The sequence below is a fragment of the Harmonia axyridis genome, chromosome X, assembly GCF_914767665.1.
Source record: "Harmonia axyridis chromosome X, icHarAxyr1.1, whole genome shotgun sequence".
In the NCBI taxonomy this organism is placed as follows: Eukaryota; Metazoa; Arthropoda; class Insecta; order Coleoptera; family Coccinellidae; genus Harmonia; species Harmonia axyridis.
Window position 1 is genome coordinate 10,025,811 of NC_059508.1, and position 27,308 is coordinate 10,053,118.

Consider the following 27,308-nt stretch of genomic DNA (forward strand, 5'->3'; position numbering starts at 1 on the left):
TGGTACGTTGATGAAATTGGTGAAGAGGCGCTGAGGTAGTAAATGGCGAATGTCGAATTTGGTACGTGGTGCTGGTGCCGTTGAATATATTTTCCAAAAATGAGGCACTCCCTGGACAACAGGGTAGTTTAATGATGTGCAAAAACAGTAAAATAACAAAAATATTGTGTAGTTCATACATGGTTATCGGAAAAATCAATTGAATGCCAAGAAACATTCAATTGTTTTCTCTTCTTAGCTAGTTTCAAAATGGAGTAGACGAAATAAAGGATTTGTTTTTGTTTCAAAAGGACCCTTATATTCCGAAGTTATATTGTGTGTTAAGAACTCCGAAATCGAAAATTATAGCTGGGACATTACTTTCGTTCTAATTAATTAACGGTATGTTCTAAAAACGTAATGAATTCGTGTTTTCAGACCGATTATCTTAAACTGTGGAGAAGACCAGTGTTGTTACCTTTGTAAAACCTTTTGGATAAAATTTGAAGTGGTTCTTTGAAAGTCATCGGTGAGTTATTTATTATTTTTTCGGTTATTTCACTCTTTAATGAATGGTGCTTTTGTTTTCTAATCTTCTTAAGCTTGCATAAAATTTTCATGACTGTTTCACTGTTATTATACTTCTATATCGGCAATTTTTAATTATAAGCATGGCAGAAAATGTTTGCTGGTTCAAATAAAATTATCGATATTCACTTATTTCGAAAATATTCATTACCGTTTTCTAGGTTTTTTCTGATTTCACTCGAAAATTTTTGAGAAATTCGTCTAATTGAATTGAAAGATTTTCGTTAGAGCAATATTATAGTAATTAATACAGAAAATTGAAATTACATATCTATCTCATGATTTTCGAATTTTTACACCCTCATCTTTTTTGTTTCTTTTTTCAAAACAACCCCATCTCATTACTAACCTTAGCAGTCTCTAAATTTACTTTCTCAGGGTATTTCACGAAATTTTGAGGATCCTTCAGGAGGAACTGAAGAATTAAGTAGAGTTGGAGTTTTATTTCCTAACAGATTAAATCATATGTGAATCGAGCAAAATATTGTCGAAAATTTGTATTAAATTTGTGGTTTTTTGTCATGTTACGGTTTATATTATTGGCTTGTCATACACAAAATAAATTATGATATAAGCCTTAAAATTTCTTCCCATATTGTATAAATTCTTCCACAAATATTCTGTTTAGATGATGAAAAACAAATATGTATATACAAACTCGACCAGTTAATTCAACAATGGTATCAACATTGTGAAATGTTCACCAGAGAATTTAATTTTTAGGGCCTCATTTGAAATTTTTTTTTTGTTTTTATGACTTCATCTTTAAGAACGCAATTTTACAATGTTTCAAACAGATTTTGAACCTTTTTTGTTAATTAGGTTTTGAAATTTCTTTGTGAATCGGTTTATAGATTCCATTAATTGATTAATTTCTCTGAAAAATGAAGTATATAAACAATATTTTTCTCCAAAATCAGGATAGGCAATTCCACTCTCCAAGATATATATTTTAAAAACGTCCCGTTTTTCTCAGAGAGACAATTTTATGCACAGATTATTGATGAAAGGCTTTTTGAAATTAAATAAAAATTGACCAATTCATCGAGGTCCTTGTGAATTAGACCTTCAAGATATACACGAATAGGACAAGAGATAATATGTTATTAATTATGCAAAAAAGGTCTGAAAACTTGGATACTTCAAACCTATTGAGCGAACTTACGATTACGTCAGTTTGAAGTAAACACGTGTTTCATTTGCATTCTCGTTATTACTAATTTTCTACATTAGAATATACTGGTAATTTTGAGAAACTAGACATTTTAACTTCTTGATTCTCCCTCTTGAAAAATTGTGAACAACATTGAATTCTCACTTTGAACTTAAACAGATTACAATAGTAAGAATTAAATGAACCTAAGTAATTTTAATTAATTGCTTCTTACTATTACTAATATATATTACTTGAAAAAGATCTTCAATAATAAAACTTGGATGAATCAATAAAGAAAACAAACGCTTTAGCACAAGGCACTTGATTTTTTATACTTCCAAGTGACGTCACTGCCGGCTATTAACTTTTATTTTGGCGTACTCCTTAGATTTTACTTTTTTGTTCGCAACTTTTCTGGGAAATAGGGTGCATTTTTATTTAGATCCTCTTTTCGTATGGAATCTATTTACCATTTTTCTTTTCGTATTGACGTGGCAACATCAAATACATCGAACAGCACTTATTATCTTTTGATTGATGAGTATATAATGAATTATAATCCTTTTTTCCACAAAAAAAAAACAATTCAACTAAAATTCAAAAATACATGGAATCACTACTACATAATTGATTAGACATTTTGAGGTGGATTTTAAAGATTTATCTTGTACCTATTAGTGAAAGATTTATTGAGTGTTTTTTTCTGAAAACCTTTTTTCTTTCAGAGATGTGGATTAGAGATGACCTAAAAGAACAACATGATGTTATTTCACCTCGTTCTTTATGCAACTAAAAGCAGTTCACGCTGGGACGGTGTGTAGGGAGAGACCAGAAACCGTGGCAATTTTCTGGCTGTTTCTGGCGGGGCTGTGTGTTTATGCAACAGGGGGCGAGACCCTAGTGCAATTCCCTGGCCCCGCCACCACATCATACAGGTTTTCCCATCTTGTAATCGACCACAAAACCGAGAAAGTTTTTGCCGCAGCAACCAACAAAATTTTCCAGTTAAACTCCAACCTCGTATTAGAAAAAATCGTTTCTACAGGTCCCCGCAATGACAGTCTACAGTGCCATGCTAAAGGTTGTGACGGTGTTTCCGATGTTAAACTTTCCCTGATGGACAATTATAATAAAATTTTACTGATAGAACCTGATAGTAGAATATTACTGTCTTGCGGTTCCCTTTCTCAAGGTGCTTGTTACAAGTATAGATTGAACGATATTGGTGCTACCCCCCAGTTTATTTCGATCAGTGTAGCTGCAAACGATGCTGACGCTTCCACATACGCGTACATTGGACCTAAAGGTTACAATCTTTGGGGCAAGCCCAACATTTTATATGTTGGTACAACATTCACTAATACGGGCGAATATAGACATGATGTTCCTGCCATAGCAAGTAGAAATCTTGATAATCTGGACTATGCCGAATATTCATTTAGCAAACAGTCCATGCTGAATATCGATGTCAAGTATAGAGACCATTTCATCGTTCAGTACATCTATGGTTTCAACGCCACCAATTATGCTTATTTTTTGATAGTACAGAAACAAAGTCATTTACCAGGCCAAGAAGAACAAGGTTACGTGTCGAGACTATCCCGTACATGTATCAATGATCCAAATTATGACAGCTATACCGAAGTTACACTGCAATGTTTGGATAACGATCAAAAGTACAATCTCGTTCAAGATGCTAAGATCACAAGTGCAGGAAGCGAACTCGCATCAGCCCTAGGGATATCTGTTGGTTCCCAAGTATTAGTAGCAGTTTTTAGACCGTCCAGAGGTATCACAAATGAGCCTCAATCCCATTCTGCTCTCTGCATTTATCCTCTTAGAGATATCGAGATCAAGTTCAATGAAAATATTCATATGTGTTTCAATGGCAGCGTTAAGTATAGGAATATGGGGTATGTTTCTGGTCCAATCCAAGATGGTAAATGTCCTAGCACTGGTAAAGCCGGCAATGTTCCTAATTTCTGCGAAGTTGGCTTGAAGATCAGTGGTGCTACTCCCATAGTTACTTATGCTTCCCTTATATTCCCAAATATTTCTTTATCAGCTGTGGCCACAGCTTCAACAGGTCGACATGTACTAGCCTTTCTAGGAACTACAGATGGAATTATCAAAAAGGTTCTGTTATCTTCTCAGTTTCCAACAGAGTATGAAGAAATTGTGGTGGATAAAGGTCATGCCATCTTACCGGACACTACACTTTCACCTACAGGAGAACACCTGTATGTCCTCTCAAGATCTCAGGTAAGTTCATCCTAGAACACTCGTTCTTCATTTTCGTAAATCAATTCAATGAATTATGGATCATTGTTTTCACTATTCTTTGAATTTGTTCAAGTAACAAAAAATCTAATGAAAATGATTATCTGTAGGTTTTCCTTGGAAACTTTAAAAGTTATTCGCATGATATTTGGTACAAAATCTTTTGCTTTACAGTAATGTCATTTTAAATGACAAAAACTTCAAATTTCACACTATATTGTCTTTTTTGATAAAATTTGCTTCCAAATAATGAATTTAAACCTATGCGGATACCTCTTGCATTTTAAGTGATACTGAAAATTTCACATTTTATTTATTTTCCTTTCCTTTCATCCTATAATGTATTGAAATAATTGGAAAAAATTGCTGACAAAATAAAAATAAGTGAAACTTCTGTGGAAACCCCATTTTAGATGACAAAAACTGCAATTTCCAAACTTGGGTTTTTTCCTTTTATTCTATAAAGTACTACAAATGATTGCAAAAATTTGCTTATGAAATAAAAAAGAAGTAAAACCTCTGTGGATACATAGACTCGCAGATTGATATCTTTTCAGGCTATGATATGGTGACATTCATTCAGAAGTAAAACCTCTGTGGATACATAGACTCGCAGATTGATATCTTTTCAGGCTATGATATGGTTACATTCATTTTTTTGGGATACTTAAATTTCATAATTTATATTTCAGAAGTTAATGAAAGTAGTAGAAAAACTTTTTGTTCTGTATCATCATGGCAATGTTCATTTTAAATCCTTTTTTTTTCGTAATATTTTGCTTAAAATCCCCCCCACAGTAAAATCTAAAAGAGGCCATGTTGCACCTACCATGGAATACTGTTACATCTTGAAAATCCTAATTTCTGGGAAAAGGCTTGCATTTTCTGATTGTTGTTTTTTTATCATAGATTTAATTTCTTATTCTACTTCTGATATATTTTCTCCTTAACCTGATATGTGCGTTTTTGCATTTGCGTTTTTACAGTCATCCATGAAAGGTTAACTTCAATTTCCCCTTTTCGAAAATAAAGACAATGTGTTTTAGAATAATCAGGTGTGATAAACTCTAGATCAAAATTTTCAGAGATATTGCAGTATTTCACCATAAGTGCGATGTATCTACAAGATAACAGGAAATAATAAATCACTGTATGAATTAATTGATGTTTCCTTTTCAGATCACAAAAATAAAAGTTGAACATTGCAGCAGCTATAGCAACTGTTCTTCCTGTTTGGAATCCAAAGATCCATATTGTGGATGGTGTTCACTAGAAAAAAAGTAAGTCGATTTTCATATAAATTTGAATTAGTGCTCTCATACAAATGTTATTTCAGATGTACAGTTAAAACAGCTTGTCAGAAAGCAACTCACAGCTCTCCCAGATGGTTATCGCTTGGTACAGGTCAACAATGTATAGATTTCGAACAAGTTTACCCAGAACAAATCCCCATAACTCAAATGGCCAAAGTGAAACTCATCATAAAAACACTGCCAGATCTACCAATGGGCGCCAAGTATAAATGCGTTTTTGGAAAAGCTGATCCCATAGATGCAGAAGTTAACGAATACGGCTTGGCTTGTTACACTCCAAACTTATCACAAAGGCCCAGAATTCCACCTAGACAAGATCACACACTTGTACCTTTGAGCGTTAGATCTTCGGAGACAAACCAGGATTTCGTATCAAGAAACTTTGCTTATTACGATTGTTCCAGACATTCAACTTGTAGGGAGTGCGTAAGATCACAGTGGGCTTGCAATTGGTGCGTCTACGAGAATAAATGTGCTCACAACATTTCAACCTGTCAAAGAACTGTCATAAGTGGAGAAAATGTAAGAGTGCTTTTATTTATTAATTTTTTACAATTTTGAATTTAACAATTTAATTTTTTTTTAGAACCCAATGCCTCTATCCAATCACGGTTTCTCATACTGTCCCCAATTCAGAAATCGTAATCCAATTCTTTTACCAAACAACGTTCCCAAGGAAATGAAGTTCGAAGTGGAAAATTTACCTTATCCTCAAGCAGGACACATGGGATTCCAGTGTATTACGAATATTGAAGGGGCTACTATGTTAGTACCAGCACGTGTGGATGCTGGAAAGTACATCATATGCGATAAAACAATGGTAATGACTTGTTAAAATTAACATTTTGAAAAAATATTTTCATTTGTTGCAATTTTCAGTATTCGTACGAAGCAAACGAAGGAGAATACATAGCGGAGGTTCAAGTTGTTTGGAACAAAAAGCATCACATAGACTCGACCAATGTAACGTTATACAAATGCGACATATTGGGATCTCATCGAGAACATGCAGATTGTTCTCTGTGCGTTACTAGAAATTCAAAATATCATTGCACCTGGTGTGGTAATTCATGTTCCTATAGAGAAACTTGCCTGCAGATACCTCACAATGAATGTCCAAGACCTCGTATAGATATGGTAACAGAATTTTTCATCATTTTGCAAACTGAATTTCTTCATTATATTTTAAATTTTTCAGATCAAACCTTTGAGCGGTCCTATCGAAGGAGGTACACTAGTAACCATAGAAGGTAGCAACTTAGGTCTGAAGAAATCTGATGTACAAGGCAAAATAAGAATCGGTGACGTTCCTTGTACTCTTGTAAATTACGAAGTTTCGGTCAGAATACAGTGTGTGACTGGTCCCTCGAAAAGTGAAAAAACTGTACCAATTATAGTGGGTAATTTAGCAGGTTACACTGAATCTTCCGTGGAATTTAGCTACAAAGATATAATTTTGTCCGGAATATACCCTTCCATTGGCCCTCAATCTGGAGGTACACAATTAGCGATCACCGGCCAATATTTAAATATAGGTACAGATATCAAGGCATACTTGGACAATTATATATGTACTGTAAACGTGACACAAGCGTCTAGTTCAAGATTACTTTGTATTACGTCGAAAGCTGACAGGCCAGTTCAAATATCACTTTTAACACTCAGTATCGATGGTGCAAATAGAACCCTGGTTGGAAACCCTTTCAATTATACCTTGGATCCCACCATAATGGAAATAAAACCTCTAACAAGTTTCGCTTCTGGTGGCAGAATGATCTTCGTACACGGTACGAATTTAGATAGCATACAACAACCCGAAATGGAGGTGTTTTCATATAATGAGCCAACAGTTCCTTTAAATAAAACTATTTGTACAGTTTTGAGTGCAATACAGATGGAATGTCCAAGTCCTTCTGTTTATAGGCAATTTGTAGAGAGCACAAAAGTTTCTAGGTTCCAAAGGTCTCTTCAGAAGCCTTCAGCCATTAAAGTAAGTATTTCTTAGCAGTTGTGGTTTTTATTGAAATTAATGATATATTTCCGTAAATATCGTTAAGTGACTTTTTTTTTGGAAAATGTTGGTTGGCAAAACTGTTTTCTGTATCACAAATTTGACAGATAAATCTCTATCAGAAGAGTTCTGAGTACCAACATTAATAAAATATAAAAATGAAATCTGTGTGAAACTAAGATATTGGCCCACGATTTCATTCTACGAGGTATGAACCTTAGTAATTAATTAATTACTACTTACTATTACTATGTAATTACTTACTTGAAAATGATCTTCAATAATGAAAATTGGATAAATCATTGAAGAAAACAAACGCGTTAGCACTAGCTACTTTATACTTCCAAGTGACGTCACTGCCACCTTATTGGGTGAAATATTTTGTTGGCGTTCTCCTTAGATTTTACTTTTTTGTTTGCAACTTTTCTGAGAAATAGAGTGCATTTTTGAAAAATTTTGGTTGGCGGAACTGTTTTCTGTATCTCAAATTTGACAGATAAATTTCCTGTCAGGAGAGTACCAACATTAATAAAATATAAAATGAAATCTGTGTGAAACTAAGATATTGGCCCACGATTTTATTCTACGAGGTATGGCAGAATGCCACTGAATTATAGAAAATAATTTACGAACTTTTCTCTTTAAAACTTTTGGAATTAATATTTGATATTTTTTTTCAGATGCCAGAAGCTCAATTAGTTCTAAAAGTAGGTTTTGTCATGGACGATGTAGAGAGTGTTAGAGATTTAGATAAGCATTTTCCTAATATTAGAAGTCAATTGGTATATGTAGAAGATCCAAAGTTTTTCAAATTCCCAAACGATATTCATTTGTATAAGGGTGAAACTTTGGTAATTGAGGGTGAAAATCTCAATTCTGCCAGTGAAGAAGCCGATGTGGTTGTGACTGTAGGTGATAAACCTTGTAATATAAGTGGGCTAGCTTCGGTACAATTGGTTTGTTATCCACCAGAGCAACAACCATCTGATACTGACGAACATGGTGTCAAGGTATGAACTACTATCTAATATTTTAAATATCATTTTGAATTAAAAACTTTTATTTTCTGTATATTATAACATTATAGACTTTTCTACAGAGTAAAACATATTTGATATTCTCTATAATGATAAATGCTTTTACACTTGGTCATACTTCCAAATGAGGTCAATGCTACGTGAAATCGTATTTTGGCGGCCTTTTAGAAGTAATATTTCTTATTGCCTTGAATTACTGAAAAATTTTGGAGTATTTTCAAAATCTATCAAGCATATCGAATGAAGATTACAGATTTGGAATTTTACTTGCAGACTGAAACAAATTTACCTTTGGTTGTGGTGAGGGTTGGAAAAAACTTGAGATTTCCTCTAGGACATATCAAGTATGACATGTTCAAAAATTTTGCGTTTCCTCCAGAAGCTGTAGCCATGATAGTGACTGTTTCAATTCTCTTCCTATTTTTCTTTCTGGCTGTTTTAATTGTTTATCGAAGGAAATCAACACAAGCAGAGAGGGAATACAAAAGGATACAAATTCAAATGGATACATTAGAAAGCAATGTTCGTTCAGAGTGCAAATTAGGTGAGAAGGAATTATTTATTTTATTTAGGGTATGGTCCGTATATCATCTTGGTTACTACGGTTAGCAAGTTGGTGGTCAGTATATGTCAAATTCCTCAAAAACCGGTGACTTTCCTCAAACTTCGGTGAGTTATGTGTCACCAGAGTAACAGTACTTTTATTCTGGTTAGGTCCGGTCACCACGCCCACTCCGGTTGGCAGTTGTCATTTTAATTTTCAGATTATTGTTTATGAATATTTTCCATGACATATAACACTCAAGAACTTCATTATTTTAATTATGAAACAAACACCCTTCAGAGCCATTAAGAACTATTAGTTATTCACAAATTAAAGGAGATCAACCATTTATAACCTCGAAAATTCTGTCAGTGTAAAATTTAGTTGACCATTGTCAAGTGGTCCGTAAATACAAAGCAGGTAACCTGAAACATTGAAAACCACTAGTAACTGCTCTGAAATTCTCGGCGATATACGGACCATACCCTTATTGAGACACTAAAAAAAAAATCTTATTTGCCCTGATTTGGTTCATTTTCACTCTTATGACTCTTTATTTCTGCAAAATTAAATGAGTGAATTTCAATTAATATATGTTTTATTAGCTTTTGCAGAACTTCAAACTGATATGACTGATCTTACTGCTGATCTAGAGAATTCTGGAATACCTACATTAGATCATACAAATTATGTAATGAAAGTCTTCTTCCCTGGTGTAAGTGATCACCCTATTCTCAACTCTCCAAAGGTTTGTATCTGCTTCTCCATAATTAGCCGGATATTTATCGAAAAAAAATCTTTCAGATTCGACTCAACGGACCAAGAACAAATTACGATTCAGCAATGCTACAATTCGAACAATTGATTAATAACAAATACTTTGTCTTAACATTCATTGAAATTTTAGAATCCCAGAAACTTTTTACCATTCGTGACAAGTAAGTTTATAATCGAAGTCTCTTCATTTTATATGCTGACAATTTTACTTCGCAGAGTAAGTGTCGCCTCACTTCTAATGGTTGTGCTTATGGATAAGATGGAATACGCCACTGATATTCTAAAGTGTCTTCTTTTGAGGCTCATTGATAAATCTGTCAATACTAAACATCCACAGTTAATGTTAAGACGAACGGAAAGTGTTGTTGAAAAAATGCTCACCAACTGGATGGCTTTATGTATGTACCATTATCTCAAAGAATACGCAGGTGCCTCCCTCTTTCTCCTTTTCAAAGCGATCAAGCACCAAATAGAAAAAGGTTTGGTCGACGCCATAACACATGATGCCAGATATTCATTGTCTGAAGAGCGGTTGTTGAGAGAAAATGTACCCCATAATGTTGTGGTATGTTTTTATTCAATCTTTTATTTCATTCTTCTCTTATTATACTTTTTTCAGACGCTACATATTGTACAGGACGATTTGGATGAAAAGATTCAGTGTAAAGTGTTGGATTGTGATACAATTAGTCAGGTGAAATCGAAAATATTGGATGCACTATTCAAAAATACACCATTTTCATTGAGACCGTCAATTTATGAAGTGGATTTAGGTAAAGAAGAATGTTCTAATTTTTTTTCCAATGTTCCTATAATGATTGTTCACAGAATGGAGACATGGAAGAGGTGGCCATTTAACTTTACAAGATGAAGATCTCACAACAAAAACTATTAACGGCTGGAAAAAGCTGAATACCTTAGCTCACTACGGTGTCAAAGAAAGTGCTGTCATGTCTTTGATATCACGACAAAACGATAGTTTCAACAATTGCAAGCAGCCTTGTCATAACTGTAAGTAAAAAAAATGAACTCTGCTCATGTTCGAATTCGAATTTTTTCACTAGAGTTATGCTTGATGAATCATATTTAAAACATTTTTAGGTGCCACCGGAATGTATTTCAACAATTCGCAATCTCCTATAATCACATCTAATGGAGATGTGGAAACCGGTTCTAACACCAGGTTATATCATCTAGTTAAGCCGATGGACGATCACCAATTCATGAGTAACAAAATGATTGAAAGAACACACAAAGCTATCCCAGAAATATTCCTAACCCGCCTACTTTCCACTAAAGGAATCGTTCAGAAATTCGTGGACGATTTTTTCCTTACCGTTCTAACTGTCAACGATGCCCTACCACCTGCTGTGAAATGGTTGTTCGATTTGTTGGATGAGGCAGCTAAAAAACATGGAATTCAAGATCCCGAAGTGGTGCATGCTTGGAAATCTAATAGCCTTCCTTTGAGGTTTTGGGTTAACTTCATAAAAAATCCAGACTTTATTTTTGATATCAACAAAACTCAAACTTTGGATTCCTGCCTTTCTGTTATCGCACAAACTTTTATGGATTCCTGTTCTACTACCGAACATAGGCTAGGAAAAGATTCCCCCTCTAATAAATTACTATTTGCCAAGGTAAGATTTTTACTTCTTATTTTTTTTTTTCAATATTTTAAAATTTTTCTTTTATTTCAGGATATTCCACGTTATCGAAGAATAGTATCTCAATTTTATAGTGATGTTGCGAAACTCCCAACTATAACTGATCAGGAGATGGGGTCGGCTATGCAACAACTGTCAGCTCAACAAGCTGATGAATTTGACAATGTTGCTGCACTTAAAGAACTCTATATTTATGTTACAACATATAGAGAACAGGTAATTGAAACCTTACTTTGAGAATCATATATTTGTTTCTTTTTGAGTAATTCTTCATTGAATATTTTTAACTGGTATTTTGATGGTATTTAAAATGTTGTATTCGCATCCTCAAAGATAGTTTACTTACAATAAGAGTGCAGGAGGCTTTGATATTTTGCCACAAGTACAAAATTTAAGAGTTAATATTTATTTTCAAATCAGTTAGCCAAAAAGAACCTATTACGCCAATTGAAAAGTCCCCGGTCTGATGCACAGATGGCGGTGCTAGTATTAAATCCATATAATTTATAGTTAGTACCAACCCTCAAACGATACATGTCTAAATAAGTCAGCAGTCCGACCATAATAAGTATGTGAGATATTGCGTTGTGGGTGTAGCTTCTTTTGTTATTTGGAAAAGGATGGAAAAAAGAATTTGGAGTGCTGATAAAATATTGCTTTTTGAAAGGAAAAAATACAGTTGAAGCAAAATCTTGGCTTGATGAAGAATTTTCTGGGTCTTCACCAGGAAAATCAACCATCATTGATTGGTATGCTAAGTTTAAACGTGGTGAAATGAGCACCGAAGACGGCGAACGTTGTGGACGCCCTACAAAGGCTGTCACCGACGAAAAAATCAAAAAAGTTCACAAAATTATTCAGAATTACCGTACAGTGAAATTGATGGAGATAGCAGACATAGTGAAGATATCATCTGAATGTGTACATCATATCATCTACAAATATTTGTACATGAGGAAGCTGTGTGCAAAATGGGAGCCGCGCGAGCTCACAATCGATCAAAAGCAACAACGTGTTAATGATTCTGAGCAGTGTTTGAAGCTGTTTAAGTGCAATAAACCTGAATATTTGCGTCGATATGTGACAGTGGATTAAATATGCTCCATCATTTCACTTTGGAGTCCAGTCGTGACACAGATGAGTGGATTGCACACATTGAACCGAATCCAAAGCGAGGAAAAACACAACAGTCAACTGGCAAGCTTATGGCATCAGTATTCTGGGATGTGCAAGGTATATCGGATTGAATATCGATACAAAACTGGAATGGACCGAACATATAGAATATTTGTCACGTAAACTTACACCTCTTATTGGAGCATTGAGAACAGTTAGTCCCTATCTTAGTAAGCAAGCAAAAAAAACATTATATTACTCGAATATTCATTCTGTGCTGGCGTACTTGATTAGTGTGTGGTCAAATACATCAGTCAGCAATTTACAGAGGGTACAAAGATTGCAAAATCGAGCTTTGAAGGCAATATATAATCTACCATATGATACTCCAACAACTGAGTTATATGACACACTAAAGATACCCAACATGAAGGTCACAAAGGTCGTTGAGCAGTGTAAACTGATATACAAGATGGAGCATGGCCTGCTTAAATTCAACACAGAACTCAAAAAAAGATTAGACGTACATAATTACCAGACAAGACAAATAAACAATTACCATTTAGATAATATAAGAACAAATAGAGCCAAAAATTCACCGATCTACCAGGCTGTAATGGAATATAACAACTTACCAGAAGAAGTAAAGAAGAAAAATTCATTAAAATTATTTATAAGATCACTCAAATGTTATAAAATGACATATTCATAATGTGGGTTTTTTACTTTTGCATTGTACTAATTTTTAAAAATGAAACATATTCATTCTATGGGAACATCAATGTAATGATGATTTGTAGAATTAATGTATTAAATAAATAAATAAATAAATATTATTCATTGAATACCTCCAAAAGGGCCAGACCATCAACAGCGGTTATTATATATCGTTATTGGATCGTTTAAAGGATGAAATCGTTAAAAAACGGCCCCATTTGAAGAAAAAAAAGGTGCTGTTTCATTAAGACAATGCGCCGTGTCACAAATAAATGACAAAATTGCATGAATTGGGCTTCGAATTGCTTCTGCATCCACCGTAATCGCCAGATCTAGCCCCCAACGACTTTTTCCTGTTCTCAGACCTCAAAAGAATGCTCGCTGGAAAGAAATTTAGCACCAATGAAGAAGTAATCGCCGAAACTGAGGCCTATATTGAAGCGAAAGACAAATCGTACTACAAAAATGGTATCGAAAAGTTGGAAGATCGCTATAATCGCTGTATCGCCCTCGAGGGCAACTATGTAGACTAATAAAATCGAATTTTGCCAAAAAAATGTGTTTTACTATGGTAGACCGGGGACTTTTCAATTAACCTGTTAATATAATGGTATATTATTTTAGCTGTAGATTCTGAAGAATCAAATAATAACGAAACAATTAATATTCCTAGATTATGGAGGCACTTCATTCGGACATGAACTGTAGGCGGCTTCACTTGGTCTCTCGTCTCCAGCAGGTGGCTTATATCCTGGGAGGTGAAGAGAGCTCCATCTGCTGACACCGTCAGTCACCTGATCCTCTGTTGCCCCGATACATGGCGCCCTGATTCAATGCACATTGAAGAGTGAGCAAGACTCGCTGCCACAATAGAGCGTCGTTCTGTGATATGGTGCATGATCAGGTGACTGCAAACTGTGATTGGATGTGTACTTATCCTCCAGCTGCTGCAAGTTTCCTTCCTGAGTGCCTCGCTTCCATGAGAAAAGAACTCGACATTGATGGGACAGAAAGTGTATACGTGTGGTTTAAGCATCGATATGTGCATCATTTCAGACACCCTTATTTCTAAGGCAAATCTAAATTCTTTTGAAGAAAAAAATTTTCACATTCGGATTCCATTTTTTTTTTTACCGGGTACCTTCAGTTGAGTTCGTTTGGTTCTCGTAGTAGTTGGTTGGTTGAATTTTGTTTATTCTTTGTATTTTGGGAATTATTTTGAGAAGTTTGTAGGCATTTGTGCAATTTTTCGATAACTATACTATGGGTATATCTAGAATACCAATCGAATTCTCTGGGAATGCGCTTTTCGTATTCGTACTTTTTCGAACCTAATGATAGGTGCTTGGGGGTACCCTGGTAGATCAAATATCATTCACTCTACATGTATTCGACTGACTCAATTCATTTTAGCTTTAATTTCATCTCGAAATATTTATATATGAAGTTTTTTAAATACTCAATGTTATTTATATTTTCGTATTCCAGTTTTTATCTTTATAATTTTTTTTTTATCACTGATTCTTCAACTACTCTTATAAAGTATATTGAATGCAATTAGAAGTTTATACATTTTTCTATGAAACCAGTGGATAATTTATTAACACTTATAGCGAATATTTATTTATTTTTTTATACTTTGTCCATGTGTGCAAAAGCTAATCTGGTAAAATATAAAATAGGAAATTTTGAGATGATGAGGCAAACTCTTAGGTTTAATTTTAATTTTATCAGCCTTCCCCCAAACCATTTACAATATATTACAAGATTGGTTGTGATGAAATTTTTTCTAAGCGATTACTTATATATTTAATAATATTCTGACTACTCTGAAAGTCCATCTAAACTAAATTTTATATTAATGAGGAGGGGTAGTTCATGTGTGTGCTGTGTAGGTAAAAATTGTAAAGAATAGATTCCTCCATATGAATTCGTTTTAGAATTGAAGACAAAACCAGTATACATTTTCAAATAAACTAATAAATGAACACATGCCACAATTGATGTATAAAATAAATACATGAACAATATTTTTAGCTCTTGTTGTTACATAAATATAGATACTTTATAAGATAGTGTTTTTTATATCTCAGTCGTTTATATGATTATTATAGTGATATGTGCCGGAAATTGATAAATGTGAAATTTGTCTACACGTCCAGTGATTTGTACTAGTTACAGAATGTGCCATTACACAAATCGATATATTTTCTCATTTTTCCTTTAATTCCACACAACACCGAGTGCTCACCCAATATCACACAATTTTTTTAATACTTTCCAAGGGCTCATTCTGTAATAACGTTGAGATAAGCGTAATTTTAACTTAATTTTTGTAAATACATGTGCATATAGATTATTATATTGGATTAAGAAAGCGTTTATGATAATTGGGTTGAATTTCAATATCCTGTTGATAGTTCGTAAAAGTATTCAATATCTATATATTTTTTAATAGATAGTGAATATTGCAATCTCTGTCTCAAAATTTCGAATATTATTTAGTAGGTGGAATTTTATGACCTATTCAATTAATTTTGAAATTTTAGTAATGTGATCGTGAATTATAATTACTGATGCTTTTTTGTATAAAAGTGTACTTGTTTAGTGATATTTTTTTACTCTATTAAAACATGTATTCCGAACAGTAATGTTTTTTTTCTGTATTTGTAGATTTTATTGATTAAATCCATGAAAAATATAGGTGTCGTAACTGATCAAGGGTATAGATCTTTTTTTTTCTTGGGAGGGGCAATCAAAAACATTTTTTCTGACGACAACTTTTACTCGTATCTGTTATGTGAGAAAAAGAAGTATGATAACAAAGTTTGAACCAAATTATCTGAAATAATTTTCTTTTATCACCAATTTGGTTGTTCTTACATTATACTGGATGTTCCTAAATAAGAGTTTTCAGAGGAAATTGAGAGATTCCTTGGTTAATTTTTTTTTTAAATCCTAAGAATATGAGCCCTCAAACGCTTTGTTTTCGAAATACAGGATGTTTTTAGTGTGTCGTACTATTTTGCGATGCTTATATCAGTTTATCAAATCTTTATTCATTTTCGCTACAGAGTGGGTAAATAAGTACCAAAACTTATAATTAATTCATTCTTTACAGCTTACTAGCTGGATCTTTATAATAATTTGGATTTTCCTGAGGATTACTACTAGAGAGCTGTTTTGAAATTTTTTTCTTGACATCGATACGATAAAACTATAACAAACCAAAAAGTGTTGCATTGGCTAGAGTTTCTTTTTACGTTAAATTCATTTTTATTTTTTGTTCATGCCATATTTCGGGGCCCCCTTCTAGCGCCGTCACTTATGATTTTAAGGAATGAAAAATCCTATGGATTAAATTGAGTGGAAATTTCTACAAAAAATATGCTCTTTAATTTGAGTTTGAACAGATCCAGTTTCAAAGGATATTTGAAAACTTGATGTATTTAAAAGGATATTTCATTCGAACCTCAAATACAATGCTATAGTAAGAATATAATTCATAAAAGTAAAAATTACGATGAAATATGGTTAATTTAAATTAAAATAATCGATTTAGCAAAATTTTTGCTAGTATCGTCCTCTTGTAGAGGATGGACGAACTCTTTAGTTCGTCATTAGAGTTTTCTGTAAAATTTCTCTATGACATACAGAATTAATGTTGAATTCAGTAGATCATCAAGGGATGTAAATCATGGAATATGGATCAAAATCAGCTGGGTTATGAATTGCAATGTGATAAACAGAACACACTAGCTGCAACATCGCCATTCGATCAATTGAAAAACCAACGAGGCGTATGTTGCAGCATATCGATTAGATTAGTTTACAAGCATTTTTGAACAGACACAAGCAAGCTCTTGGTGAATGTACAAATTTTACGTGCAAATTTTGCTCCGAAAAGAAATAGAAGAAAAAGAATGAAATTAATACTTCAAGGTTATTAAAATAACACAGCTTGGAATTCGTAACAAACCAAAAATTTTGATAGGTATGTGCGAGCCAAGTATAGAAGAATTAGTCACTTTTCTTTCTACAAAATTCAATAAAATATTTTGCGATCGTGAATTTGTTTGTTGTGTTTCAAGTGATTTTCATGTACTGAAAAATAAAAGAAAGTGTCGGTAAGTATATTTACGTTCAAATTATTTTTATTTACTGAAAAAGGAGACTTTAATTGCACTGGTTATTTCACATGATTGTGCGAAGATGCATTCACCATCGCTTGATATGCGGAAAAAGGAATTGATGTAGTGAAAGAGAAAGTATTTTAGCTATGATCTCACTCTTGGTATTATGTAAAACAAGCAGTATTACTTTCATTTGATTTCAGTGTACTTGTCTTTCCTACATTGGGACCTGTTTATCAGCGTGCCTTGAAGTATCAGGCGGAGGCCTTTGATTTTGCAACCTTTGAATTACCAGCAGGTATCTTCAAAATAATTGCAGTTTGTCAAAAAGAACATATTCTAAGGAAGTAAGTACTTTAGTGAATACTCAAGGACTGAGTTACATTGTTCATTATATTTTATTTTGCATTATTGAGAAATTTTATTTTTTATTTTTCAGACAGAAAGAAGATTTGAGGAAAAGAAAACATACAAAAATGTCCAGTGAATCATCAAATAGTATTCAGGATGCAGGTGGACGTAAAAAGAGACCAGAAAGGCAATTATATGTACCCCCTGCTCAGAGAAGGTTGACATCAACTAAAGAGACTGAAATTGAAACTAAAAGATATAAACAATCCTTATATGATTCATCAGATGTAAAGATATCTAAAATACCTACTCAAACTAATACAAAGAAACAATCAAATAGTGCAATTAACAAAAAAAAATCCAGTTCTCGACTAAATGGCCAAAATAAAGAAGTTATTACTGAAACCATTGATTTCTGTGGAGAAGAGAACATTAGTGATGGCCCCAAATCTATGCCTTCCTTATTGGAATTGATGAAGTTGGATTTATTGTCATTACCAAAGTATAATGTGGTGTTCTTGAAGAATAGCATTCCATCATTTACATCCTTCCATGACTGTTTTTGTGAGTTCCACCAATATTTAAATACTAATTATAATAATCATTTGAAACTGAGCATCTCTATTTTTCATCTGAATGATAATGATGATTTCGAAACTAAAAACGATAAAATTTACTGGTGGACATTTTTCCCTCATAATATTCCGGATACTCCAAGAATTTCAAATGAAACCTTCCCTACTTCAAACTTTACCGAGTTCAATTTTAGTGATAATTTAACAGTGAATCAAATGAAATTGTGCTCAAGAATTCAAATGAGGTACTCCAGTGAACGCTCAATAATACTATATAATGAAAATGTCAATGATAGTTCTGAAGTTGATATTATATTCAAAGAAAAATGTGCCATTAGTGATAAACTTTCATGTGATAGTGAATTGTTTGAAAATATTGTTGATTTGACGGAGTTTAATTTGGGCCATTATTTCAAGATAGAATCAGGTGAAGAGGATCACTTCTATATTTGTAACGAGAAACACGATATTAGGAAATGTGTAAGTACTTTTGATTATTCGATTTTCTATTTATTTGAAGCAAAATATCAGTTTGAGTGTTGTACGTTTGGGTATTGAGAAATTTTAATCAACACCACAATTTTTCTGATTAGATTTCCTATTCACTCGATTGAAATCAAATTAACCTAACCTTTTTTTTTGAATGGAGGGAAATTAACCTAATCTGACCTTAGGTTAGGTTAAGTAACTATTTTTTTTGTAAAATTTTTTGGAATTTGAAATTTGGTCAATCGGAATTCATCAACTGAGTATATAGAGGGAATGCGCACAGAAAACTACAGGTTCTTCAAACTATTGAAATGAAAAGCAAAGAAAAATCATATTGATATCTTATTAATATTGAAATAATATCAGAATACTTTGGTCAGTTCAATTTCAACACATACTTACCTAGTAAAGATTTTTTCAGTATCAGAAGCAAGAAGGTGTAAGTTTCAATATATTAAAAAAAAATTAAATTTATTAATAATCAAGAATTCTTGATTCCATAAATTCTTCAATATTGTTCATTGTTGATCAATATAGTTATAGGGTGTTTTGTACAGATATGTGGAAAATTCAGGAAGCGATTCTTAGATTAAAACTGAGGTCTCTTGTTCCTATGTACGAATTTGTTTCGAATTCGTCTCCCTTTCGGAGTTGAAAACTTTCAAATATGATTTTTTCTTAAAAAAAATTTAATGATAATTAAGGAAACAATTTTCTTCCCTCTTACTTCAATACAACAAAAAAATGCAAGAGAATGTGACAGGGGTTGTCGGTTTGCACCCCACAAAATTGACAAAAGAAATCATTAAAATTGTGAAACATTGGCCTTTATCAGTTGAGACGATCTTTAGAATTTCGTGATCATCCTATTGAATATATAAAAAAAAAATTGAATTAGTCCGTATATTTGAAGGGCTCTAACTGTGAAAGGGAGGATAATCGAAAAATTTTTTTTAGGAACAAATTAATTTTAATCAAGGATTCGCCTCCAAAATTTTCATATTTACCAAACGCGCTTGTATCGACCAAACTTCCGCGTTTTCTACTTCAAATTATGGCATAATATTATGGAAGTGGCATTTAAATTCACAGTTGAGAACTCAAGTACATTACTGTTACGTCGTCTTCACAGGTTATAATGTAATACAGATGCTGTAATATATTTGATCACAGGAAGGAGGTTAATATCGCAGACTTTCACTTTTTAGCGTTATTGCTAGCGGTTGTCTCGTCATTGCCGGAGCAAATAGAAATAGCCAAAAGCGTTAGAATTAGTGCGGTATTGTTTTGTTAAGATTTTCACGTCGATATTATTTTTCAAATTTAGAAACAAATTTTTGAATTGTGAATTTCAGTTGTGGTAAGGATTAATTTTGTCGCAGATTGTCTTTGGTAATTTTATTTATTTTTTCTCTCAACCAAGTATAAGAAAAATTCGGGGTTTAGCTGCCAACCGTAGGGAAGCATATTTTTGACATAATTGAAGGGACAATTTTTATCAGCCGCGGTTTCAACTCTGGTATAAATTGTTAACAGCTGGAACAACTTCTTCACGGAACTGTCCGATGATATTTGTTGAGTTTTGCTGTTGCATGAAATAATTAGAAACGAATTGAATCTGTTTTTGTCATCGATATATTTATAGAGTCTTCAGATCAGAAAAACTTGAACATTAACAATTTTACAATTTCGCAACTGATTTCGAAAATTCTGTTAGGTTTTTATTTATTGAGAAAAATTGAGGGGTGTAACCTCGGGACTACCGAATAGATTTTGCTCATTAACAAACACAAAACTTTGATACTTATATCTTAAACCTACCCTGAAAATTTCAAGTCTTGATTTATCATGTTGACGAATGATCAAACAGAAATGATTTTGACTTTAAACTCTCCAGCAGTGAAAATTACAGATATTTAACCCAAATGATCCAGTGTTCCTCTGGAAAAAACTGAATGCGTTATAGCAATTGATTTTTGTACCAAATTTCATCTAAAAACTTCGATTGCAGACGCAGTGATTTTTTTTTCAATTTTTTGATTCTATACATTTATTATTATCGCGTCTAGATTTTTAAAGGTGGTTTTATTTTATATTTCCATGAGTATTGTAATAGAAATAATAGAATTTGCTTCAAGTAGTTATCACAATGATACTAGAGTTCTCTTGTATGTTATCTGAATATCGTCTGTCCATATCTTGCTTTGTCTACGATTGTAAAATTCATTGAATGTCACGCATAAATTTGCAAGTGAAGGTAAGCGTGTTCAAACCTTGTTTTACACAGGTGTTCCTCAATTCCTTTATCGAATTTAAACGTATTTGTAAGAGTTTAAGCAAACAGTGTGTGACAAAAATGCAATTCTGATTTCTCTTGGTAGATATAGAAAATATATTTTTGCTCGCGAAAAGAAGTTGAAAAGTAGCTTTTATTTATGATTTTTTAAGCTAATGGATTGTTTTCTAGGGTAAACCGATATTTTTAATTCCCTGTTTTTGTTTTTAGTGTAACTCAAAGACTGGTGAGTTTAAAATAGTTCATCCAACTATTTTTTGGGTAATTGGAGTTTTATTCAGAATTACAATCGTTGATATCGTAATGGGATTCAATTCCATTTTCAAAACATGAAATACACCTTTTGATAAACAAAATTGTGTATAATTGAATATATTGATCTGAACTGTTTTTTGTGTTTATTCATTAACGTTTGGTTTTCAGAAAAATTGACTAGAAGTTTCATTCCATATCATATTTTTCATGTTTCTGTTGTTTTCAGTACGCAGAAGTAAAACGCGATTTGCTATCTAAAGCAGCTCAAAAACGTGAAGAAGAAGAACGTTTGAAGAAAGTGAAATCCATTCCTAACATGGATCACAAATCCATCCAAAGTTGCACCAAAAAAAAGAAAGAACCTGAAGTGATTAAAATATCCGAAGTGGAATCTAAACCTGCTAAAATCGAGACAAAGAAAATCCGGGATTCGAAAAAGAAATGCCAACACGACGAAGAAATTGAAATTATGAGGAAAACTAAAGAAAATATAAATCGTAAAACACGGCCACTTATGAAATACTCAGATGAGAGTGATGACTTATTGAAAATCGGTAAGCAAGATAATGTAAACAATTGGGAAGACTTATTCGATGAAGAAGGCCAAATTCAAGAGGAGCTATTGACACGAGTATGTATCATAATAAGGTTTGTCGTATCGTATAAAAAATAATATTATTATTTCAGATAGTACATAAAGTTGGTAAAGATATGACCATTGTGAAAGCTAGTGAAGACTACACTCCTTACATGCCAAAACCAACACAAGATCTAGATCATGTCCTTGAAATTTATAATTTTACACCTTCTTTGACGACCGGAGATATTATTCATGCTTTTGGTATGTTTGATCCAGATTCAATGTATGTTGTATGGTTGAATGATACTCATGCTCTTTTGGTGCTTGGATCTGCTATTCAAGGTAATGATAAATATTTTTCCAATTTCTCAATATTAGTTTTTGATACACTTGTTTTGAAAATGTACGAAATGTCATTTGAATACCTTACCATACAGTACAAATCACAAATATATGGGACAGTATGTGAGTAATTATATTTGTTGTCTCTCCTTCCGTTTGGTTTTATTTTGAATGTGCATTCAATCAACTTAAATTTTTTTCTATAGCACAAAGGGCTCTTGAGGTAAAGAACCCCTTTATCAAAGTAAGGCCTTTATCAAGCGGTAGTGTTGCTGCAATGACTGCTGCTAGCCAATATGACCTTAAACCTGCCATGAAGAGACCACAAACTAATTTACAAACTGCTAGAAGGTTGATAACAACGCATTTAGGTACTAAAAGTCGAGTTTCGAAGGAACAAACAGAAATGGAAAGAGAGAATCTTCGAAAAGCACGAGGTAAGAAATATAACATTTTGGTTTATAAATTCACCACAATCTTTGAACAATTTCAATATTCATTTAATTGAATTTTCTTACAGTTTTCACCAACTCGAGTTATTTCATTTTATTATTACGATTGATACTTATATTAATTGATAAATATTACCCATTTGAAACATTCGCAAGTTTCTGTTGCAAAAATTCGTCTCAATATATTATCATTTAATAAGATAATATGCTCCAGTTTCATTGGATCGAATACTGAATGATTTCCCAAGCTGTGGAAAATCAATATAATGCGTTCAGTAGTGTGTATGTACAGACGAAAAAAAATGCATTTTTGTGTTTTTTTTTACTATTTTTTTACTGCTTTGTTTCGATGTATATGTATATCTATACATATAAGAAGCATTTAATATTTCTTGAATGCAGAATTGGTGTTGTGGTAGTATCTTAATTTTAACTGAATTTCAACATAACTTATTTCCCATATTTTTTCAGAACAAAAAAAATTGGTACGGCAAAGCCAAAGAGATGCTTGGGAGGGAAATATACATTAAGAATATTAGTGGAACATGACTTAGAAATCTCTACTTTGAGTTTTTCATGACATAAATTTGAATTTTATGGCAATTTGAACTCTGTTTTAGTTTTTTTACTAAGGTAGAATTATCTTTTTGATATATCCTCATTTTTCTATATAGTTATGGAACTTTTAGTTCAACTACCTATATATTGAAAGAAGCCAACAATAATTTAACAGTTCTGAACTATGTACACATGATCAATTGAGTTTGTCAATTCTTGATCAACTTCCATAATTGAACTCTTCAAAGAAACTAAATTACATGATTTTCACTAAATAGTTTTAGCATTGTCGAATTGATTATACTATTTAGAAGAAATTGTTGTGTTGTCGTTTTTCGATGTAGTTCACATGATTTCCCCTACATATATGGGATTTAAAAAGTAATATATGTTCCATGTGTAGTTTAGGCATAGTCAAGTGTTAAAACTAGGAATCTCATTCATATATTACTCTTTGGTGTTCAAGATATAATTGTCAGTTTTAAACGGAAATAATTGTCTATATAATTGTCAGTTTCGGCTGATACCATTTTAACATTGATGTATCACTTTTTCCAATCAGTGAACATCATGTAATTTTGTTATAATATAACAAATAATAGTAATATAATTGTTTTATGGAAACAAGCTTGAATATTTTCGGAAAGACTTTTTTTTTAAGGATATTGAATTCATAGGAGCAGTTGCGATTTTTGAGAAAATTGATATTTATGTTGACCTGAATTGAGTTTATTTCAAATTCGGACATTTGGGAAATTATTCTCTAATTTTCACCATGAATAATGATTATTATATCTTTTATTGCAACATTCATTATATAAAAGTTGCAATAAATGATATACTAATATAATTGTACTGAAATTTGGCAGTAGAAGTCCAGTGTTTTTTCAAACTAGTCAATTTGTGAGATGTTTATTGTTTAAATTCACTATTGCTATATCCAAAAGCACTTTGTACAGAAATCAAAATAGTTACTCATTTTTTTTTTTTTAATTAATTTGTAAATATATTTCGATATAGCAATAGCATATATAATTTAAATGTTAGTGAAATATATAACCTGAAATATATGTGAAGGAAATTCTTTTGTCAAGAATTTTTTTAAGGTTCTGAATGAATTTTCAAAGAATTGAATTTATCAATATATAAATATATGAATTGATTAAATTACAGTCTTATACATAATATGATCCAATAATTCAGTTTTGTTATTGGCTTCTCAAAAATTCTTGATGAGAGTAATTGTATTACAAAAAAAGTGCCTTAAATTTATGAATGTATCTGTGATCATCAGTTTCTCTTCTTCAGTTATTAATTGTTAACTTAATAATATAATTTCATCATTTTTTTTATACATGTACCAACTAAATCCATATTTACATTTGTTTTTTCACTTCAATTAGTTTTTTTTAACACATCCTTTATATTTATACAATATAAGAATTTACTTTTATAAAACCATAATCATGTTATGTCCACTGTTATTATTTTCATACTAATTGTGTAGAATAGAACGAAGAAAAAATATCTAAATGTTAATTGAAGAAATGTTTAATGTATATTATTATAGATGGAAGTCTGTGAACTGAAATGTTATTTGTGGATTAATAAAATTCTAAAATGTACCTTTATTGTTATTTGGCCATTCAGAATGGTCGAATCCCCCAACAACAAAATATTGGAAAGCAAGAATAGTAAGTTCTTATCTCAAATTTTATTACTTCTTCAATTGATTCTTTTTAATTATAGTCGTTAGCTGCCTATTCTTACTGTTTATCTTTTTTTTGGCCATTGTAGCTGAATTTGTTTGTTCAATAATGCTGGTGGTGTTTGGAGCAGAGGTTCTGTAGTATGTTCTAAAAATGGCGACATCAATTTTATTTAAAATATTTTCAGAGAAATCTTCTTGTCTGGGGTTTTCTTGCTTTCTCCTAGCATCTTCAATTTTTTCTTCTGATGGTATTATCCTAGGCGCCATTAATCGGAAAAGCATCTAAAACTATGTTTGTTAGTTGTGTATTACTATTTACTTGAATTTAAAACCTTGCTAGAATCTGGTATCCCATGTTCCGTGTAGGCAAATTGCCAATAGGGTATTCCTAAATGATGAATACTCATTCTGAGGTAAGTTGTGAAGTCGTCTGACAAAAAATAAAATTCTGATTTGTTAGTTTGTACCCATATATTTGGGAAATATCTTGAGTTTATGTAAACTAGAACCACCTGTAAAGAACATTCAATGAAATTGAATAATCCATAATAACTGGTATACAATAAAGAATAATTTTTTTTTCTTTATTTTACAAAATATCTCTTAAGATTTACCTTTCCCAAGTTTTCCAAATTTTCTAATACAAATACTTTACTTTCAGCTCCCAATTTCAGAACATATCTCTCAGTTTCCATGTTAACCCCAGGACTAGTGCTGATCTCATATCCATTTATTTGAACCAAATCATTCAAACTATTGACTTCTATTTTTCCTTTGAGTGCTTGTCCATCACAGTCATCTATAATTGAAAATATTAAATCTTTTGAATGAATATAATAATAAACTATAAGGGAATGAAGTGAATATAAATAATTTACAATAATGGTTTTCTGACCTGCTAAGTTGTACTTATAGGAGAATAATAATCCATCTGTAGATCCATAAAACGACCTCAGATCTTCTGGTAGGAGCACACTGTATTTTTGTTCCCAAGTGCAAATTATATTATGTTGAACAGGCAGAGCTCTATTGAGGTAGGGTTCAGTAATACATGGGAACTCTTCTGAAAGTAAGATATAACCCAAAAAGATTCGCGTCATGTTATATATCATGCTTACCAAGAATTTTAGGCAGCCCCAACAACAAATTTTCATAAAATGAATCTTCAGATACTCTGTCAACTACAAAATCCATCACTTCTTTTTGATTAGTGATTTTATTACATCGACACTGGAAGTTAGGGTAAAAATAAGGAAAGTTTTGGGTAACTATGGAAATATGGATGTATCAAAGCGTTTTTCTCTGTTGCTGAATACTTTTAAGATCTACAACTTTACATTGGTTACCGGTGCTATCACATATAGTTCCGCCTCATATTCGTAGACAGGTTGCTGTCAAGAAATCTTGGTATGAATTTCATTTCTACGCGAACTTATTTCCAATTGTATCTTACCTCCCAGATACTAGAAATGCTAGATTAAGTCACGCAAACCTTTATGGATTAATACCTTCCTTCAATCTAATGAAAGTGACAAATTTGGCATTCAGAATGGAGTTCTTGTAATGTCTTCAACAAAAGTCTTATCGTTGATCCTTCAGAGAAAGTTCTAGGTTTCAATCTTCCCAGGAAAATTTGGTGTATTTTAAATAGTCTTAGGACTGGACATGGTCGTTGTAATATTATGCTCTACAAATGGCATTCTATTGAATATTGATAGCCAACTATGTGAGTTTGGTGTAGAAGAAATCATTAACCACATGGTGAATACTTGTCCAATTTATAAATATCATGGTGGTTTCCAAGCTATCCATTCGTTTTTTAGGATTTAATTATAAAGTCGTCAACCGTTGACGAAGAGAAAGAATGGAGATTTTGTTTTGGATGAAGAGGAAGCCCTTCAATATAAATATGTCAGCTTAGTCTGTCAACGTATACACAAACCAGTCACTACACATTTACGGGGAGACAGAGTTTTTGCTCAGGATTTTATCTGTTCTCTTGTATCATACGTTGAAATGTATGATGACTCGTTTAAATTTCCTCTCCTTATACTGAGATTACATCTACGCATGCTTTGTTGTTTGAAGTTGATATTTTTTTGTGTTGCTCTATCTCAAAAAAAAATATATATATACAGAATATTCAACCCAAAGTCTAGGGCTCCGCCCGTCAGAAGGCTTCGCATAATAATATCTTGCCCTCATTAAATTAATATTTTCGATTTTGAGGAATTTTTCATATCCAATGTACAAATATGGAACTCCAATCAATCAATAAACAGGGATACCTAAGGCAATCATGTGGTTCTCCATATGTTGTGGAGTTGCAGAGGTAGTGACATATATTTTTCCTTTATTTGAGGTGAAGGTATTCAACAAAG

General features: G+C 32.4%; 3 protein-coding genes across 4 annotated transcripts; 2 read left to right on the forward strand and 1 right to left on the reverse strand.

The window, feature by feature from the left end:
• The first annotated feature begins 37 nt into the window (after nucleotides 1-37).
• LOC123686728 (plexin-B) lies at nucleotides 38-15,832 on the forward strand. 2 transcript variants are annotated; one of them, XM_045626986.1, is made up of 17 exons: nucleotides 38-508; nucleotides 2,449-3,985; nucleotides 5,183-5,283; nucleotides 5,340-5,838; nucleotides 5,903-6,136; nucleotides 6,196-6,453; nucleotides 6,515-7,306; nucleotides 8,008-8,337; nucleotides 8,638-8,908; nucleotides 9,514-9,656; nucleotides 9,713-9,846; nucleotides 9,902-10,250; nucleotides 10,305-10,458; nucleotides 10,514-10,696; nucleotides 10,787-11,325; nucleotides 11,386-11,568; nucleotides 13,859-15,832. In XM_045626986.1, the coding sequence occupies exons 2-17, from the start codon at nucleotides 2,507-2,509 to the stop codon at nucleotides 13,964-13,966; spliced, it is 5,757 nt and encodes a 1,918-aa protein (XP_045482942.1). In that variant the 5' UTR covers nucleotides 38-508; nucleotides 2,449-2,506; the 3' UTR covers nucleotides 13,967-15,832. The 2 variants fall into 2 exon arrangements, with proteins under 2 accessions (XP_045482942.1, XP_045482941.1); XM_045626985.1 differs by having other exon boundaries at nucleotides 9,902-10,458.
• A 1,093-nt stretch (nucleotides 15,833-16,925) lies between these two features.
• On the forward strand, nucleotides 16,926-24,841 carry LOC123685716. The gene is made up of 7 exons (XM_045625538.1): nucleotides 16,926-17,312; nucleotides 17,522-17,665; nucleotides 17,758-18,724; nucleotides 21,511-21,915; nucleotides 21,972-22,206; nucleotides 22,413-22,643; nucleotides 23,130-24,841. The coding sequence occupies exons 1-7, from the start codon at nucleotides 17,182-17,184 to the stop codon at nucleotides 23,186-23,188; spliced, it is 2,172 nt and encodes a 723-aa protein (XP_045481494.1). The 5' UTR covers nucleotides 16,926-17,181; the 3' UTR covers nucleotides 23,189-24,841.
• On the reverse strand, nucleotides 23,922-26,353 carry LOC123685717 (tubulin polyglutamylase complex subunit 2-like). Its single transcript, XM_045625539.1, has 5 exons — nucleotides 26,046-26,353; nucleotides 25,823-25,990; nucleotides 25,542-25,726; nucleotides 25,260-25,439; nucleotides 23,922-25,209 (listed from the first exon to the last, which is right to left on the reverse strand). Exons 1-5 carry the CDS (start codon nucleotides 26,119-26,121, stop codon nucleotides 24,934-24,936), a joined length of 885 nt encoding a protein of 294 aa, XP_045481495.1. The 5' UTR covers nucleotides 26,122-26,353; the 3' UTR covers nucleotides 23,922-24,933.
• Nucleotides 26,354-27,308: the final 955 nt, after the last annotated feature.

Bases quoted from the DNA above. Each gene is read 5' to 3' on its own strand.
- LOC123685717 (XM_045625539.1), bottom strand. From the start codon at position 26,121: ATGGATTTTGTAGTTGACAGAGTATCTGAAGATTCATTTTATGAAAAT. The intron at 25,440-25,541 runs GTAAATCTTAAG...TGTTCTTTACAG, and splicing joins ATTTGGAAAACTTGGGAAAG to GTGGTTCTAGTTTACATAAA. The intron at 25,210-25,259 runs GTTTTAAATTCA...ACATAGTTTTAG, and splicing joins GGATACCAGATTCTAGCAAG to ATGCTTTTCCGATTAATGGC.
- LOC123685716 (XM_045625538.1), top strand. From the start codon at position 17,182: ATGTGCGAGCCAAGTATAGAAGAATTAGTCACTTTTCTTTCTACAAAA. The intron at 17,313-17,521 runs GTAAGTATATTT...ATTTGATTTCAG, and splicing joins AAAAATAAAAGAAAGTGTCG to TGTACTTGTCTTTCCTACAT. The intron at 22,644-23,129 runs GTAAGAAATATA...ATATTTTTTCAG, and splicing joins GAATCTTCGAAAAGCACGAG to AACAAAAAAAATTGGTACGG.
- LOC123686728 (XM_045626985.1), top strand. From the start codon at position 2,507: ATGCAACTAAAAGCAGTTCACGCTGGGACGGTGTGTAGGGAGAGACCA. The intron at 5,839-5,902 runs GTAAGAGTGCTT...ATTTTTTTTTAG, and splicing joins CTGTCATAAGTGGAGAAAAT to AACCCAATGCCTCTATCCAA. The intron at 11,326-11,385 runs GTAAGATTTTTA...CTTTTATTTCAG, and splicing joins ATAAATTACTATTTGCCAAG to GATATTCCACGTTATCGAAG.